At 46.7% G+C, this 15714-nt stretch overlaps 1 protein-coding gene across 1 annotated transcript in view; it reads left to right on the forward strand.

The window, feature by feature from the left end:
- The first annotated feature begins 567 nt into the window (after positions 1 to 567).
- Positions 568 to 15714, forward strand: part of LOC144168464 (organic cation transporter protein-like) — a 56733-nt gene continuing 41586 nt past the window's right edge. Inside the window, exons 1-5 of the mRNA XM_077697444.1 lie at positions 568 to 580; positions 2125 to 2293; positions 4090 to 4323; positions 9994 to 10214; positions 13490 to 13671. Coding sequence (XP_077553570.1) covers positions 568 to 580; positions 2125 to 2293; positions 4090 to 4323; positions 9994 to 10214; positions 13490 to 13671 — 819 coding nt within the window. The remainder of the gene's footprint in view (positions 581 to 2124; positions 2294 to 4089; positions 4324 to 9993; positions 10215 to 13489; positions 13672 to 15714) is intronic.

Consider the following 15714-nt stretch of genomic DNA (forward strand, 5'->3'; position numbering starts at 1 on the left):
AAATAACGAACTAGCGAATTGTTCTGGAATGTGACATGTGGTGATTCGTAAAACGGGCACCGTTTAGAAGGTACGCTATCGGATTCAGGTTGTATTCACTAATTACGTTTCACACAAAATAGGATACAGTATTTTCAGCACTCTCTAGGGGTCAATTTCAGGAGCAGTGATGTTGCTATTGGGGTTCTTATGTAATCTCCAAATGCGAATACCTTTTTCGTGAAAGTACTCTTCATAACTCAAATGGAGTTGCTATAATCAGTACATAATCAGTTGCTACAATCTTACTGCCCTGTTTATGTTTGCCTATTCTCTTGTCCTTGTTGTCTTAGCGCTTTCATTCTTTGCCAAGTGAAACTATTCCCTTTGGAATGGAGCCTTTATTTTCTTGTTCCGAATAAATTACCAATTGGTCAGGGAGATATTTTCTGGTGTCATGTGAATTGAACCGGTGCGGAGAATATGCTTGGCGGCCACTGTATACGAAGGATGTGGCTGCATCACCCAGAATCAAGGTGAGGTAGCAAACGACGGCAACACCCGGCATCCCCCGGCGATATCGCACACATGTGGCCCCAGGGTACGTCGTCAAAAATATTAAGTAATCATTTCAATTTGTACCCTAAAACACAATAAACGTATAAATTGCGTTAAACGCATGTGTAAACACCATGCGCATCAATGCTTCACCTGAGATGAAAAGAAAAACAGCTCCTAGGAGCCATTCCTATTTATTTTTTCGTTGAATTTTGTCCTATATATTGCCCCCTACGCCCGTGTTTCCTTTATTTGTAAAACGTTTCACAAAAATATGATATTCACAAGCTGCCAACTCTTTTAGGGGAGTTCGGCCATTACGTGTCAGCGTAACAGAGGGCGTGACTTTCCAAACCATCCCAATCTCTAACGCCCGGTACGGAGTGGGGCCCACGAGTGTGCGTTGAAATTTCTCGTCAGGTCTATTCACGTGCCGCACTAAATGCACACACCATCCCGTTGCAGCAAAATACCCTGGTCAGACAACTGCTTCTACGAGTAAAATATCCCAGGCCATCTCCACTAACGTGAAACCCGGTGAGAGGCGAAGCATGCAGTGTACAAGTGCATTCTTGGCGCCTTGGCGTTTTTGCCAACGGAGATCACACCATTGGGGGGTAAAGGTATACAGCTTGGCTGTAAAAGTATCTTGTCTTTGAAGCATGAAGCTCTTTAGCGCGAGGCGTAAACGAGCTCCCGGTGTTTTATTACCGTGACTACATGAGACGACGATTACGGTGACGACGACAGCGAACGACAACAGCACCAGCCCCTAAAGAGTTTCGCCCCTTAAAAAAAATTGGCCACGTACCTGCTCCTTTCATTGCAAAAGTCGTCAAAAGACGATAGTCTTTGTAGAAATTTGCCAAGGAAATGCCCCCCTTTGCTTTCCCGCTCACCTCTCATGGTGTTCCTGTACCGTCGCGCTCATCCCAAGGTAAACACACTTAAGGTTTGCTCAAGGCGATTTGAATTTACCGCGTTGCACTGCTACAGGCCGAGTTCCTCGATGCCCGCGCTGCAGTACGGTGGAGACGCGCGTGAATGGAGGCGGCCGACTTCAAGGTTTATAGAACCGCGTGGCCGTGCTCCACTTGCGTTCCAAGCAGAACATGGAACATAGCTAGTGGAACCTTTCGTTGCTGTTGCCGCGTGATTTTTCATAGGCCGCCAGGAGGCGGCGGGGGCAACAGCAGGCGCCGGTTTTCTGCAGTAGATGTAGAATATCATTTGCTATCGAAAAACCCAGCATCCATGAATATTTTAATAAAGGAGCACTGTAAATATACCCTGTGTGCTAATTTCCTGTCCTATATTTGCGTAATGTCTTGTTCAACAAAGTTGACAAGTATTAACATATAACCGGACTTGGACGTTTACATTCGGCTGTGAGTACATAAGACTATTGCGCAATATCAATTTTAGTTTGGCCGGGTGGCTGAATCGAGTAACAGACAGACAGACAGACAGACAGACAGACAGACAGACAGACAGACAGCAAAATTTCTGGGTTTAAGTAGCCCAAGAAAGACTATTATCTTTAATAATCGCCGAAGGTTGGTGAAAATGAAGTGTCCTTTGTCACAGTCGCCGAGGTGCTGGAGGCTCGCTACCGAACGCTGCTGAACGTGGGCTTCTGCCTTGGCTACGGCTTCGCCTCGGTGTGCTTGCCCGCCGTCGCTTATGTCCTCGACAACTGGAAGTGGCTACAGGTTGCTGCAGGAATCAGTGCCTTGGCGCCGCTTCCACTGATGATGTGCGTACCTGATGATGTGCGTACCTTAGCGGTGCTTTATCGCATGATGCCGTATTGCCTTGATACCATTAAGGAAACGCTTAAAGAAGAACAAATTATGTAACAGAGGTCACTTCTGTAAGTTGCGCTTTATTTAAACTTTAGAGAACTCTTAATTGAAGCTTTAAAGCTGGTTTTCCTTACAAAGTAGACGCTACATTATTTGCTTTTAAGGGAACACTAAGGAGTCTTGTCTGTCGTGTTGACAGTGAAGACGTATTGTGGTTTAGGGTTAGGTCACCCCATGTAATCTATTATTTGTCCACCTATCAAACATCTAGATTCTTAGTTCGCCTTCCATGGATGGTAGAAGAGAAACGACCATGCACCATATATCGCAGTGACTTCGTGCCAGTCTGCAGGGTGTTTTCTCATAAAATCATAGCCTTCAAAGTTTTGATTTTCGCTCATACAGTGGTTACTACCCACTTTTTGTTAGTTCCCGAACCGGTTGTGCAAGATAAACATGCTAGCAATCCGCTAAATTAAGCCCTAGGAACATACGCCCTGGTAGGCGACGTCAGGAAATGGGTGGATATGGTGGCACAGTTGTACACGAGGTTAGCTAGAGCAACGCTTTACCCACTTATTGTCTCCTCCTGTCTTTGTGTAAGGTAATTTAGCCGCTACTGCTGCATTTATCTGAAGTTTATTGGGGCACTTAAGTCCTCCTCACTCGTTTGAACGGTTTTTCGCAAGAAATTTTGAAACATATCGCGCTGAAGTCAGACCGGATGCTCCAGCTAAGCCAGTGAACGGCTGTATGTGCGAAATGGCAGTTCGGAGCTCAATTTGATTCTTAAAAGAAAAAAAATCAGAACATAGCCTACACATTCTATACTTTATTGTTGTAAGGTAACGAAAACATGTTTACAGTAAGCTTCGATGCACCGTTGCACAGAAAAGAACAAAGGTCAAGACCTACGTAGTTCCGCAGCCGAAATCACGTTGGAAGGTAAATGCTTCTGCAAAATAAACCACTATAATGGCGCCAGAAGAGGGGTCCTATAACAGAACCGTTTTGTAGCGTCATTTGAAAACTAAAGACGTATTTATAGCTGGACTAAGAGTGAACGAATTACGTAACGTGTGTAGAAAAACGTCATAGCGTAATGGGCGCCACGAGTGCTCGGGTGTTTTCGGCGCGGAATCAGCTTCTTGCTATTTGCCCGTCGACAACGTCAGCTCACGGCTGCAGCAGTTGAGCGTCAAGAAAAAGGCAAACCTTTTGCGTGTCCTCCTGGAAGATCACGCGGACGCGTAGCGCCCGAGCCACGATGTACTACCTCTAAATTCACTGAGACTGTACTTCAAAAAAGTCGACGTTTCCATCTGTGGTAGTGAAAGCCGTGGTCCCGTGACAGACGGCTACGAACGTTATCTGAGCCCCCGACGACGCACTGTGAACGACTTAACTGCCGCATTCCACATTGTCATCGAAGCTTTAACCCTTCTCATTACACTCTGTTTTTTTCCCCTACCGCCCACCGAAGACGTGCTACGAAGTTTGCACATTTACTGCCTTAGGAAGAGGCGAATACGTATTTGCAGGATTCATAAATATTTTCTACCGCTACGCTTGCGTATTGGGGATATATTGGAAATTTTACTGTTTACAACATTGCTACGCGGGGTACGATTTGGGAACACTGAATTTTTCATGAATGGTTTCATGATTGGTTTCAAGAATGGTTTCATGATTCCAGTCATGCGCTCATAGAAAAACTCTGTTTCCACATGCCTCTGCACACATTCAGGTTCATTCAGGAATCGCCCCGCTGGCTTCTCACCATGAATCGAGATGAGGCTGCGAAATCTGCAATACAACGAATATTCGCGATCAACCGGAGGGCTCTGCCGAACATGGACGGCACCATAGCAGAGCTGATGCTACGGCGACAGACGTCCCATGCCTCTCCGTGGTCAGGTCCCCTGGAGATACTACGGTACACTCGACTCCGCCGGAGCGCTGTCTGCGCTTTTATTCATTGGTGAGCAAAGTACGTAGGCAAAGGATAGCCCATGCAGAAAGTCAATAATTCTTACTAGTTTTAGTGATGTGCACGTGCACGAGAAGGAAGGTTCAAGCGGCTGTATTGATTCATGTCAATTCTTTCGTATACTTTTCCATTAGTGTGCTGTTCAGTATTTTTATCCAAGGGTGCATGACGTCAACTTGAGAATGACGTTGATCGTACGTCCGAATCATGTGCCTAATACCTGCTAGTTAGAGCACCCTGATGAAGGGCACGGGAATGTATCCACCTAATTCCCCTTGCTTGTGCCCACATCTTAGAAATCGGCCGCAACATGAGCTAAATATTCAGTCTTGAAATAACAACAGCCTTCGCGTCTTTTATATTTTTGCGAAAATTCTGCTGAGAAATTTTTGAGAAGGTTGTCTGCGAGCTTTATAAAAGTTGTGCAAACCATTACGCGAGATGCCTGCTATATTTCCTCATTCTGTATATGGCCCACCCCGCTGTGGAAGGGCTGCAATGACCTACATTTTAGGACAGGAACCTATCCCTTTCCCTTTTCTGGTAATATAACTCATCACTTTACTTTCATTTCCTGTAGGTAACCTACTCGCTCCCAAACAACACAAGTTAGCATTAGCCGGCCGCCACGTCATAAACATCCTCACAGGGGAACTAGGCAGTTCACTCGGTTGCACGGGAGAATCTTAGATTGCACAGATCTGCTGCCTGCCTGTTACCGCTAAGGGTGTCGGCCGGAAAAAACTCACAGGAGCCCTAAACTCTTGTTATTGGTTGTAAGTGCTAAAACATTAATGTCAACTGGAACGCTGCTGAGTGCTACTGCAGGTTTGCCTATCAAACATCAAGCGAGAGAAGAGGGGACGAGCGTGGAGGGTGGCAGTGGAGGAGTTGTATGGTACGGGCGGCAGACAGTAATCGTCTTTCTCTCTCCTTGGACACGGTCTAGGTCGATGTTGCTGAACAGCAACACAGCCATACCTACGTCATACCCACCTCAACCCTCTCAACATCAGCCATCATGCACCGGCTCTGCCCATTCCCATGCGGCGGAGGAAGCAGCAGTCGCCCTGGCCACCACCCTCCAACCCACCCCTACCCTAATATATACGGCAGAAGGGTCTGCTGAAGGGTCGGTTAATACATACTATTACGAAGAAAAAAATTCACGCCATATCCACGGAATGAATGATGATAAGTGGGGCGAAGCTCGAGAGGGGGAGATCATCGGTAACCGTAACTCTCCCGTGAAAGTTCGCCCATTACATCATTAAGAAAGACGTAAGACTGTGTGCGTACATTGTACAAATCAACTTTTATTTTCGGAGTGAATGCTCCCAGGCCCAGACCTGGTGAAAGACCCCGCGTCATCGAGGACTACCCCGCACCTCCACCAGAATTTGTCACGTAGGATGGGACACAACGGTAAAGAAAGAACTTTTATTTAGGGCGAACTTGTGCCCGAACAAGACGAGAGGAAACGAGCAAAGGTCCTTGCGTCTCGTTCGATCTCCGGGAACGACTGTCTGCGTTCGTGGCGTGATCTCTTGCGTGATCTCCCCCTCGCAGTGCACGTGCGCTCGCGCCTCCGTTGGCGAACACAGACAAGCTCGCGCTCCCGGTGCCGAGTTTGCGCTGCCGGTTGCAGCCGGTTCTTGCGCGTGCAACGCGGCTCACTTTGCGACATCTCCGAAAGCATGCGGCGGTCACGTACCACGAGACACAAGGGATGGACAGACCCATGACTTAAGGAGCTTCGCCCCTAAAACAGCACAAAAGACAGGACACAGTAAAGAACCAGAAACCACAGAAACGCGTGTGTACGCGATCCGTCGGTTGCACATCTGGAGAAGGAGATTGCGTACTTGTGAATATCTCACGCCATAAATCTACATGGTGGATGACGTTTTTGTCACCGGCTATCATATTTCTTTGTGATACCGTTCTTGTTCGGTTTTTGTTTTCATTTTTTTGTTCTTCTATCTTATCCTATACATATGATCCTGCTGCGATAAAGCGCTCAGTTGTTCGTCAGCGCCTGTGGTTTGTGGTTCTTTACTGTATCCTGTCTTTTGCGCTGTTTTTCTTCATATTAACGGATTCACAAACTGCCGTTCGAAATTTCTGTGGGGGCATTATTTCACCCCAAGCCCACAAAAGTCCCTGCTCCCACCCTCCCTCCTGAGAGCACCATCTCCCTTTTGTGGACCATATGGGCTTTGGCTGCGCGGAAAAGGTCCACAAGCAGGCCCGAGCTTTAATACACCGGACCCCTCAGCAGAGCCCTCGCTCCACTTCCCAACCTCCTCGTCACCTACAGCCACTGCTCACCTTCCGTGAAATCACCCTCCGTCAAAGGCTCTTACTTACTACCCTTCCATCCCCTCACCCCTCGTTATCCCCTGTAAAATCAGCACTCTGGAGACAAATTCAGACGCACTCCATCCCCACTCGATCCATCTTCACACACATATCACCATCCCTCTTTCCCACGCCCCCTTGTACACACTGCGGGGACTACGAAGATATCCCCCCGCCCAGGCCATCTGGCACTGCCACGCCCTGCTTCCCCTACCCAAAACCCCGACTCCTGGCTGCTTGCACCTGCGCGCTCCGACGCCAAGGCCCAGTGCGCCCTGGTCGACAGGGCTCGGGCACAGAGCTGCGCTTCCGCAGCTCAACCGTCCCCACTAAGCCCGGCCGGGAATAAAGCGTTTGATCTCTCTAGCTCTCGACATTTACAGTGAAGCAAGCAGAAATGCGGCCAATTTTTTGCCTCATTTAGTCGACGTCGGCTGTAGAATGTAGGCTCTTCAAAGTTTTTCCAGATAAGGTGGAATGACGCAACAACTTAAGGGCGGCGGTTGAATAGCGTTACAAGACGAAGAACCAGCGGCCAAAGTTAACTTCTTCAAAATATGGCGAGTAGATAGTAGCGATTGCACAGGGAGCAGCACACTGGGGGGCTAAAGTATGACAACTATAACGGGTAGAGAAACGTTCTCTGGCGGAGTCCAAACGCGCACTTTCTCGTATCGCGTAAGAGCGACCATAAGACAGGCGTTCAGTAGCGGTCCCAGGGATTGGTTTGGGGGGCGGGGGGTGAATTTTATACCTAAAAAGACAGTATTGTCCACAAAAGTATGGCATTCTATTTCACCAATATTTACATATACAGTTTACAGATGATTCATGAACCCTACAATAACTCATACACACTCCGACATAAACGACTATACCAAAACCTAAATTTTATGAGAACATATTAAAATTTATTGCTTCTATTTATCAACCATTGTTTATACACGCGGAGGGAAAATTAAACACTTTGGCACATCGCTGGAACAGTTTATTTGAGCAATAATTATTTATACACGTTACGGAATTGCATCGAGCGCTCTGGATTAGAGCTATATAAACGCTGCCAGCGCTAACAAAAGTAAAAAAATTCGGTATGTTCTTCTTTCATTTACAGATTACTTTCCTTATTTGCAAGGTGACTTACGGTCAATGTTCTTATTCAAGAAATATATGCATGTATGTACATGTATATATGCGCCAGTTCTGCGGAGGAGGTGATAACCATGCCGGCGTTCGCGCGTGTGCGGCGTAACTCACTTGCGCACAAATCACTTAGCGACTCAGTGGTTTTTGGTGCCCCTTAGGCGGGGCAACAGCTGGCTCGAGCCCACATTCTTACGGTCGCAACGCGTTAGCGACCTCGCACAAGTGGTATGCAACCTCGCACAAGTGAGATGCCTAAAAAAAAGAAGAAGCTGAGGACCTCTTTGGGAGGGGCGATCGCCCCCTTCGGCCCCCTCCCCTTGGGACTGCCACTGCAGGCGTTCAGCGTGTTGCGCACAACACTAAAGGATACAAATACAAAAACACTTACCACTGGACTTGTGATGCGTTACCCAAAAGCCGGTGCACGCTGTGCCGGAGAGAGGGAGGAGAAGGGGCAGTCTATCGGACTGCCGCCGTTTGCAGAAGGCTTGCTTAAACACACTCACCTTCACTGGAGCCAGATTGCACCGGTTCTCGCAATGGCTGCGACGGTGACCCACAGGCCCAGAGTGGCTGCGCGGCAGCCAGGCTCCAGCTTGCTCCAACATCAAGGTCCTGATGAGCTGTCGCCACCGCCACACATGGAACGTTCCCGCAATGCACGACACTTGGCAGTAGCCGGGGTATCTCGCACGCACAGGGCAATCACCAAGCACTTCGCGCTGATTTGTACGAGTATGCGGTACGGGCAAGTTTGTGACACTCCTTATTGTCGACACGGCCAATATGCCGCCCATTGATCTCCAACAGTGCAAATCATTCGACACAAAGGACAAGAAAATTCGCCTACAACTACATCCGCCAGGCTTCTGCGCCTATCCTTACGAAATTCCCGATCTGCAGACGTCTTCATACACACACGCTTGCTATTCTCCTGTAATTTTCCGACAACTGTACCCCCTCTGTCAACACCTTGGCCGCCCACTCTCTTAATGACACCTCAGTTGACATCCACCATCTTACCTAGTGCCCTGCAGGATTCAGTGATTACTGCACATTCTCAAAGTGTATGCAAACTACCCATCGACCACCCAATTCTTGATGCTGTAGAACCCCTACCCCTAACACTGGGTGCGAAATTCGCCAGCCCGAGAAATGGAGTTCCAGCAGTCTAAAGACGTCAGTCAATTGCCACTCCAATCACCAATGCAGCCTTCCGACTTCCTCGAGCACACCTTATAAGCCCTCATCGCCTAACACCACCAGACCACTTACCTCCCACCACCTCAACTTTCCCTCTCATAGGAACTAGAGCCATCGTCCCACACATGTTTTCTTTTTACGCCAATGGTTCTTCCGTCATGCGTGCGCTCGAGAGAGAGAGAGAAGAGAGAGAGAGAGAGAGAGAGAGAGAGAGAGAGAGAGAGAGAGAGAGAGAGAGAGAGAGAGAGAGAAGGCTTTTTTATTGAAAAAGCAGAGAGGTTTGCCGGTGTTTACAGTGGCCTACATGCTTCTCTGCTGAGGTTTGGGGTTGGGGGAAGAAATGGCCCAAGGAAAAGCTGCGCAGGAAAGAAAAAGAAAAAAAAAACTGTCGTGAACTTTGCACGATAACTGACTTTCACAAATTTGCTTTTTGGTCTTAGCTTGCCTGTTTTCTGCCTCCCCTTAAATATGCGTTTTCCCCTTCTCTAGTACACAACAATGAAATATTTAGCTTCGGTGCCCATCGCGCGTCGACAAATGCGATGGCGGCTTTGTTGGTGGCGAAAAACGTTTACTGTAGTCGGAACGAAACGACTGTCGTTGGGAACTAATTGCACCGACGCCGAGCACCCAAATTTTTTCGATAACAGTTGGCATTGTAACATTGGTAACGCTTCAAAGCAATCCTAAAACTAAGCACAGATTCAGCACCAGAGGAGCTGAGCAGCTATTACACAAGGTATTAAACCAGGTATTGCACAAGGAAGAAGAATAACATTTTGCACTGCGTTTTCTGGTATTGGAATCAATAACTGATTGTGTAATTGTTGTATAACTCTTGTATAATTACGTATAATTACTGTACAACTTATTGTATAAACATGCGTAAATGTGCTTCACCACTTTTGGCAGCCCCGGCAATGTGCAGCAATACGCCATTTTTGTTGCCAGGTTCTGTGACTGCTTTCTTCTGTACGTGGTGTCGCTGTCGTCGGCTGACCTAGGAGGAAGTGGCAGCTACATAGTCAAGTTCGCGCTATCCTCGGCTGTGGAGCTTCCGGGTGCTTGTCTCGCTTTTGCGATCGTCTATTTTTTCCGGCGGAAAACATCCCAGATCTCATTCACCTTAATGGCAGCCGCTTTCGCTGCCGCAAGCTGCTCGGTACCGTTGAGTAAGTAAAAGCAACCACCGCATCGCTGTCGATGGAAGATGCTTTTTTGGAAAGTGTTACAGCTTTATGTGTTCATACTATACAATGAGGAGGCACTCGCCTGCTTTAAAAATCAGCTGACGTGAACGGGCTTTCGCTCATTCGAAGAAAATACTAATACCACCATCCAGGCAAATTACTTTACAGTAGTTTCATTTGGATGAGGCAGACAGAGCTATTAGGCGACCAAGCATTGTGAAACCCTAAAATAGAGCACAAATTGCAATAAAAATAAAGCGCATTATTCAAAAGAGAATGTCAAGCGAGACATGTTCATATCTAAGCTTCTAAACAGCCTGGAAAACTAACTACTCGCGCCCTTCCCTGCCGCTTTCTCGCGTTTTTTCAGACTCTTCAAACACATCTATTATTATAGTGACTCTCCAACACTTGCGATAACCACGTTCTCCCTGTTCTTCGCGTCTGGAAGCATTATGGAAGCTTTAACTATCGCCAGCACGGAGCAGTACTGAGTGATTTCCTCGTCGCAGCAGATATACCTTCTGTGCCTGCTTTGCGTTTGCGGAGATTCTTTTTAATTGTCTACCAAATACGTTTATTGCTGCAAGTGAAAGGAAGCCGGTCAATAACGGCTATACCGCTCTAATGACGTCCTTCGAGGGCTTGAAGAACGCTAAGGCCGAGAAATAAAGAAAAACGTTGTGAGCAAGTTGCTAACTCATCTCGTAGGCATAGAGCAGTCATTTTCGGCTGAGTTACTTTGTGACCAGTTATTACAAGTACTGGATGTGTTCACTGAGGACGTTCGGTAAACATTTAAGATTTTTAAAAAGTTTCAAAAAGTATTGCAGGGTCTTTTTAAACTCACGTCACAGTCCCATCGTTTTTTTCAGAGATCCGGCCATTGAGTGCTTGCTTCCCTACAACCATGCCCAAATATTTCTTTTCTGCACAGGACACAGGGATGTTGGACTCATTACTTGGTAAAGGTGCAAGTTGTAGAAAAGATCTCTCCAACATTACGGCCACATGTTGCGGCAATTCCGGGTGGAGTAACTTAGGGAATTTGGAGCCTTCTCGAAAACACCATATAATAAAACCGTAGCAATACGGATTCCAAAAAAATAAACCCGCCAAACTGGCTTTAATTCAAATCAAGGATAAAATACTTAACAACATCAAAAACAAATTATACACCGTTGGGTTACTCTTAGATTTAAAAAAAAGCGTTCGATACAGTATTTACAGCATGACATTTTGCTAATAAAGCTAGAATCATGCCGTATATGAAGAGTATGTCTAAAAATAATTAAATCGTATCTCGCAAACCGATACCAGTACGTTGCAATAAACAACAAAATAATTTCACAAAAGCTTTTAGATCAAAAGGGTGTTTTTCCCCAAGGATCAAGTTTAGGTCCCCTACCATTTTTTGTGTACACAAATAACATTACTGAAATACGAGGTTCCCCAGAATTAGTTATGTACGCCGACGACACCAATATCGTTTTTACTGCAGTAACAAAACAAATCTTGGAGGATTACGTGAACGCAATTACCTGCTAAAAGTGTCCGAATGGTTAAATTAAAATCGTTTATTTTTAAACACAGATAAAACTAAGTATATAATCTTCAAACCAATAAGTAAACGAGATGCAACTAATGCGTTAGTGTTATTTTACGGCAACATACTCAAGAAAGTTACCAGGAAAAAGTTTTTAGGTGTATGGTTTACAGATAACCTATCATGGAATACTCAGGGCAAAAAAACTGATAACCGATTTATCTAAAGTAATGGGTAGTATGTGTAAAATATTCACTGTTTTTCCGGCGTCGCTAAAACAAAGGTTGTATCACTCGCTTTTTTACTCCAAGCTGAACTACGCAATTCTAGCATGGGGCAGTGCTACAGCTTCCAATTACCAGAGATTAATAATCCTGCAGAAAAATGTTTCTTCCAAGTGCGAGAATTATCAAGGGGATAAGCGCGAACTCTGAACACGGCCTTTTTTTTTAAATATAATTTGCTAAAGGCGGACCAAAGATATCACTCTAAACTCCTACAGCGCATACAAAAATCTACAATTTCTCACAAACCACCGGACGACAGTTCCAGGACATACATTATCAGATATCGTATCGGCCACACAAACAATTTACAGTAAACAAACTTCACACTTCCGGTCTCTGACAATGTTTAAATACGCATTCATTTTAATGAATCTTTTCAACGTTTAAAATTGGCATGCAGAAAGCTTCTGGTTGAAAATGGCGTTATCTACTCCCCTGCAAATAATTCTGAAAATTCAACCGACTTCGTTTGTATTGCACTTCGTGAGCCCATGCGAAGTTTCTCATTTTATGACATCTTGAGGAAACTTTAAACTGCCAGGTTGCTCTATTTTAATCGGTAGATATCGTGCGGCTTTTTTTACGTACCTAGAAACGTGCTTTCTGCGTTGACATTTGTTACGTGCTTAAAAATGTATATTTTGTGTTCATATAAAGGCGCGCCTGTCATGACATCTTTCGGTGTTTATTGCGTGTATGTATAGTGTTGTTTCATTCAAAGCGCTATGTATTACGTCTTTTGCTAAGTGGTTGAGAGTATACGTATCCTCTGGGTTACTTGTTACGATGATCTGTAGGGGCCAGAGGCTTTGTCAGCATTCTACCTTCCCTCCTTCCCTTTCCCTCGTTCTCTTTCTTGAAGGATACCCGTGCAAGAAACACTGAATAAAAGATGCAATGTCGTGCTTAACGTACTCCGGATAGTAGCCTTACGGCATGCAGAGCAAAGTAATTCTCATCGCACGTCGAGCTGTGGGTAATGACTATCAACGTTCACCTCACATGACGTTAGGCCTATATACGTCGCGCCGTCACATGCCTGCCCCACCTCCTCCCTATGATGTACACCAACCAATAGCGGAGGGAGCCTGGCGGAGCTGTCGCCAAGCTTCGCGGGGAAGCGAAGCTTGGCGACACCGACGTCAATCATCATCGTCAGAAAAAGTTGGCTTTCCTGCAGTGAGTTTTCGCTTACGGACATGAACAGTGAGAGACTGAAGGCTTGGCTTTAGTAAGGAAGCCTTCACATGATCGCGAGCTGTAACATCAGGCTTCATCCTTGTGCACCTGCATCCTTGTGCACCTGCATCCTTGTGCACAGACTCCTCCTTGCCTTGTGCACCTGCACTTTGGGTTTCCAACAGTTGCGATGCACATACCAGCAGCTCTGTTGCATGAGCCGGACAATGGGGGATTCGTTTCAGATATTGCCTACCTCAACCTCGCCCTGAACATGGGAAGCCGTTGCATGCTGAACGTGACCACTGCCATCAAGTGGGTCCACACGATGGAAGTCTTCCCGACAAGAGTCCGCAATTTTGGCTTTGCTGCTTGCTTCACGTTTGGACGGGTAGGAGGCATCCTGGCTCCCTTCACCAGGGACCTGGTGAGTGGGCCCTGCAATTTGCAATGCGAATGATATATTTATCTGTGCATGACTTCGTGCAGTTCTTTACTCTGGCCCACAACTACATTCGAGTCGTGGGTAGTGCGAGCTACTTGACGCATCCCTAGGCAACAATTTTATAGCTACGCGAGGTCGCTAATTACACCGCTGGGTTGCACTCCGCACGAGACCTTAGCACGCCCCTCTTTTAAATTGTAAGTGCGCTAGAGACGTCGAAAACACGCGGCGTTGTTGCCTGCGTGAAGTTTTAGCGAAAGTGCAAAGGAGGACAGCGGGACGAGTAAGTTGTCGGGCGTGCAGGGGAGTAGCTCATAGGGGAGAGGGGGGGAACTGAATTATTTCCCTCAGCACAACTCTGTCTCACAACCGGCACCACACTGTTCGCGCGGGCCCCACCACATGAATTACGCTGGTGTTCGGGAACGGTTATTTTGTGAACAAGGAACCCTTGGGGGCTCCCACACTTCTTTTGCTTTTTTTACTTGATGAGTGACTGCTTTACTGTTTCGTGAAATCGGAGTTATCACTCGTAATGTATTTCTTCTAAAGGTCCTTGTTGACGTAATTTTCTTGCTTATTATTGTCTACAAGGACACCTCCCCGTACTGATCGAGACTTCGTGTTATCCTAGTCTATATAGTACCGCTCATGCCACACGATTTTCTTTTATTGAGAACAACACGGTACAGATGCGATTAGTCCACGCTTACAATTTGCAAATTTCGTGGTGAATAAAAAAAGAAACCAACACGAAGGCACAATACCCTCCATAACACAATACGCACAATTTGAAGCATACTTCAACTTTTGCTTACAGATGGCACACAAACCTATTGGACACGTTTTTTTTTTTTTTTGGGGGGGGGGTGGTATGGTGATTGGAAGGCCTTCTATCGTCCTTCGGAAAGGCTTTTGGTTGCCGTGGACGCGCGCCGTTGGGAACCACTAACTCCGTCTGGCAATAAATAAGGACCACCAGTGCTTCTATTTACGTCACAAGCAACGCGTTATGCTCATCCAGCTTGGACACCTGCGTGAACCATGACCACGACGCATTCTGCAATTTCCCGAATACCCCTGTCACACGGGCAATCGGGATTGAGTCGATCCAGATCGAGCTCAATCTGGATCGGGCGCTGCTACACGGCAGTTTAAATCACGATCGAGCCCGATCGCGCTCGAATTCAATCCTCATTCCCCAAGCACGATCAAGGCTTCCAAGCGCGATCTAACGAAAGCGGCGATACTCTCGTCCCCGCTCAGTAATGGCACAGATGGTGACAACTTTAACTAACGCCACAAATTGTGTCAACTAACTTCACCCAAATAACCGTGCGGTAACATTTACATAGTTACGTATATTTTCGACCACGTGAAGTTACCAGACGCCGGCCGCAACGTAAATTTTTAGCGCCATTTGGCGTACGTGAGTGCAACCGGTGCAACTTCTCCATGGGGATTGAAAGGTGCCGTGTAGCAGCGGCGATGCGTCGACCGCGCTCGAAAAGTTAATCGCGCTTCGTTTCAATCCGGATTGAAAGTGCCCGTGTGGCAGGAGTAAAAAATTAAAATTCGGGGAGAGACCTAAGCTTAATCGCGTACGACGTACCATGCATGTCTCGACAGAAGGTTTGCCCCGTTGCACGAGGGCGCAATGCGGCTGCCCCTTCCGTGGCCTCCCCGCTTTTACGTTCGCCTGTACACTCGGCTGAATATCATAATCTGAGAAAGCGGTTCCAGGTCAAAGGCCCACGTGCCCGGCTATGTCAGTTGAAAGAATTCAGTGGTTGGTCGAATTTTTGAAGGTGTACACCAATGCATTAACTTCGCTCCCTTCCGCTGGATTGCCCACTGGATTGCCCACATGGATTTAGCGTAGCTGTTGCCACAGGTCGCTGTGGCTCGGGATGTCATCCGGAGGGCAATTGCCGGTGGAGGTGTACTGTAGCCTTTTTCTTCCTGCTTACGAGAGGAGTGGTAGTGGTCATCGGGCATGAAGAACACGCAATGGTTCTTGAAAGT

The sequence above is a fragment of the Haemaphysalis longicornis genome, unplaced genomic scaffold (genome assembly GCF_048455015.1).
Source record: "Haemaphysalis longicornis isolate Haplotype H1 unplaced genomic scaffold, Haemaphysalis longicornis Haplotype H1 scaffold_2, whole genome shotgun sequence".
Lineage (NCBI taxonomy): Eukaryota > Metazoa > Arthropoda > Arachnida > Ixodida > Ixodidae > Haemaphysalis > Haemaphysalis longicornis.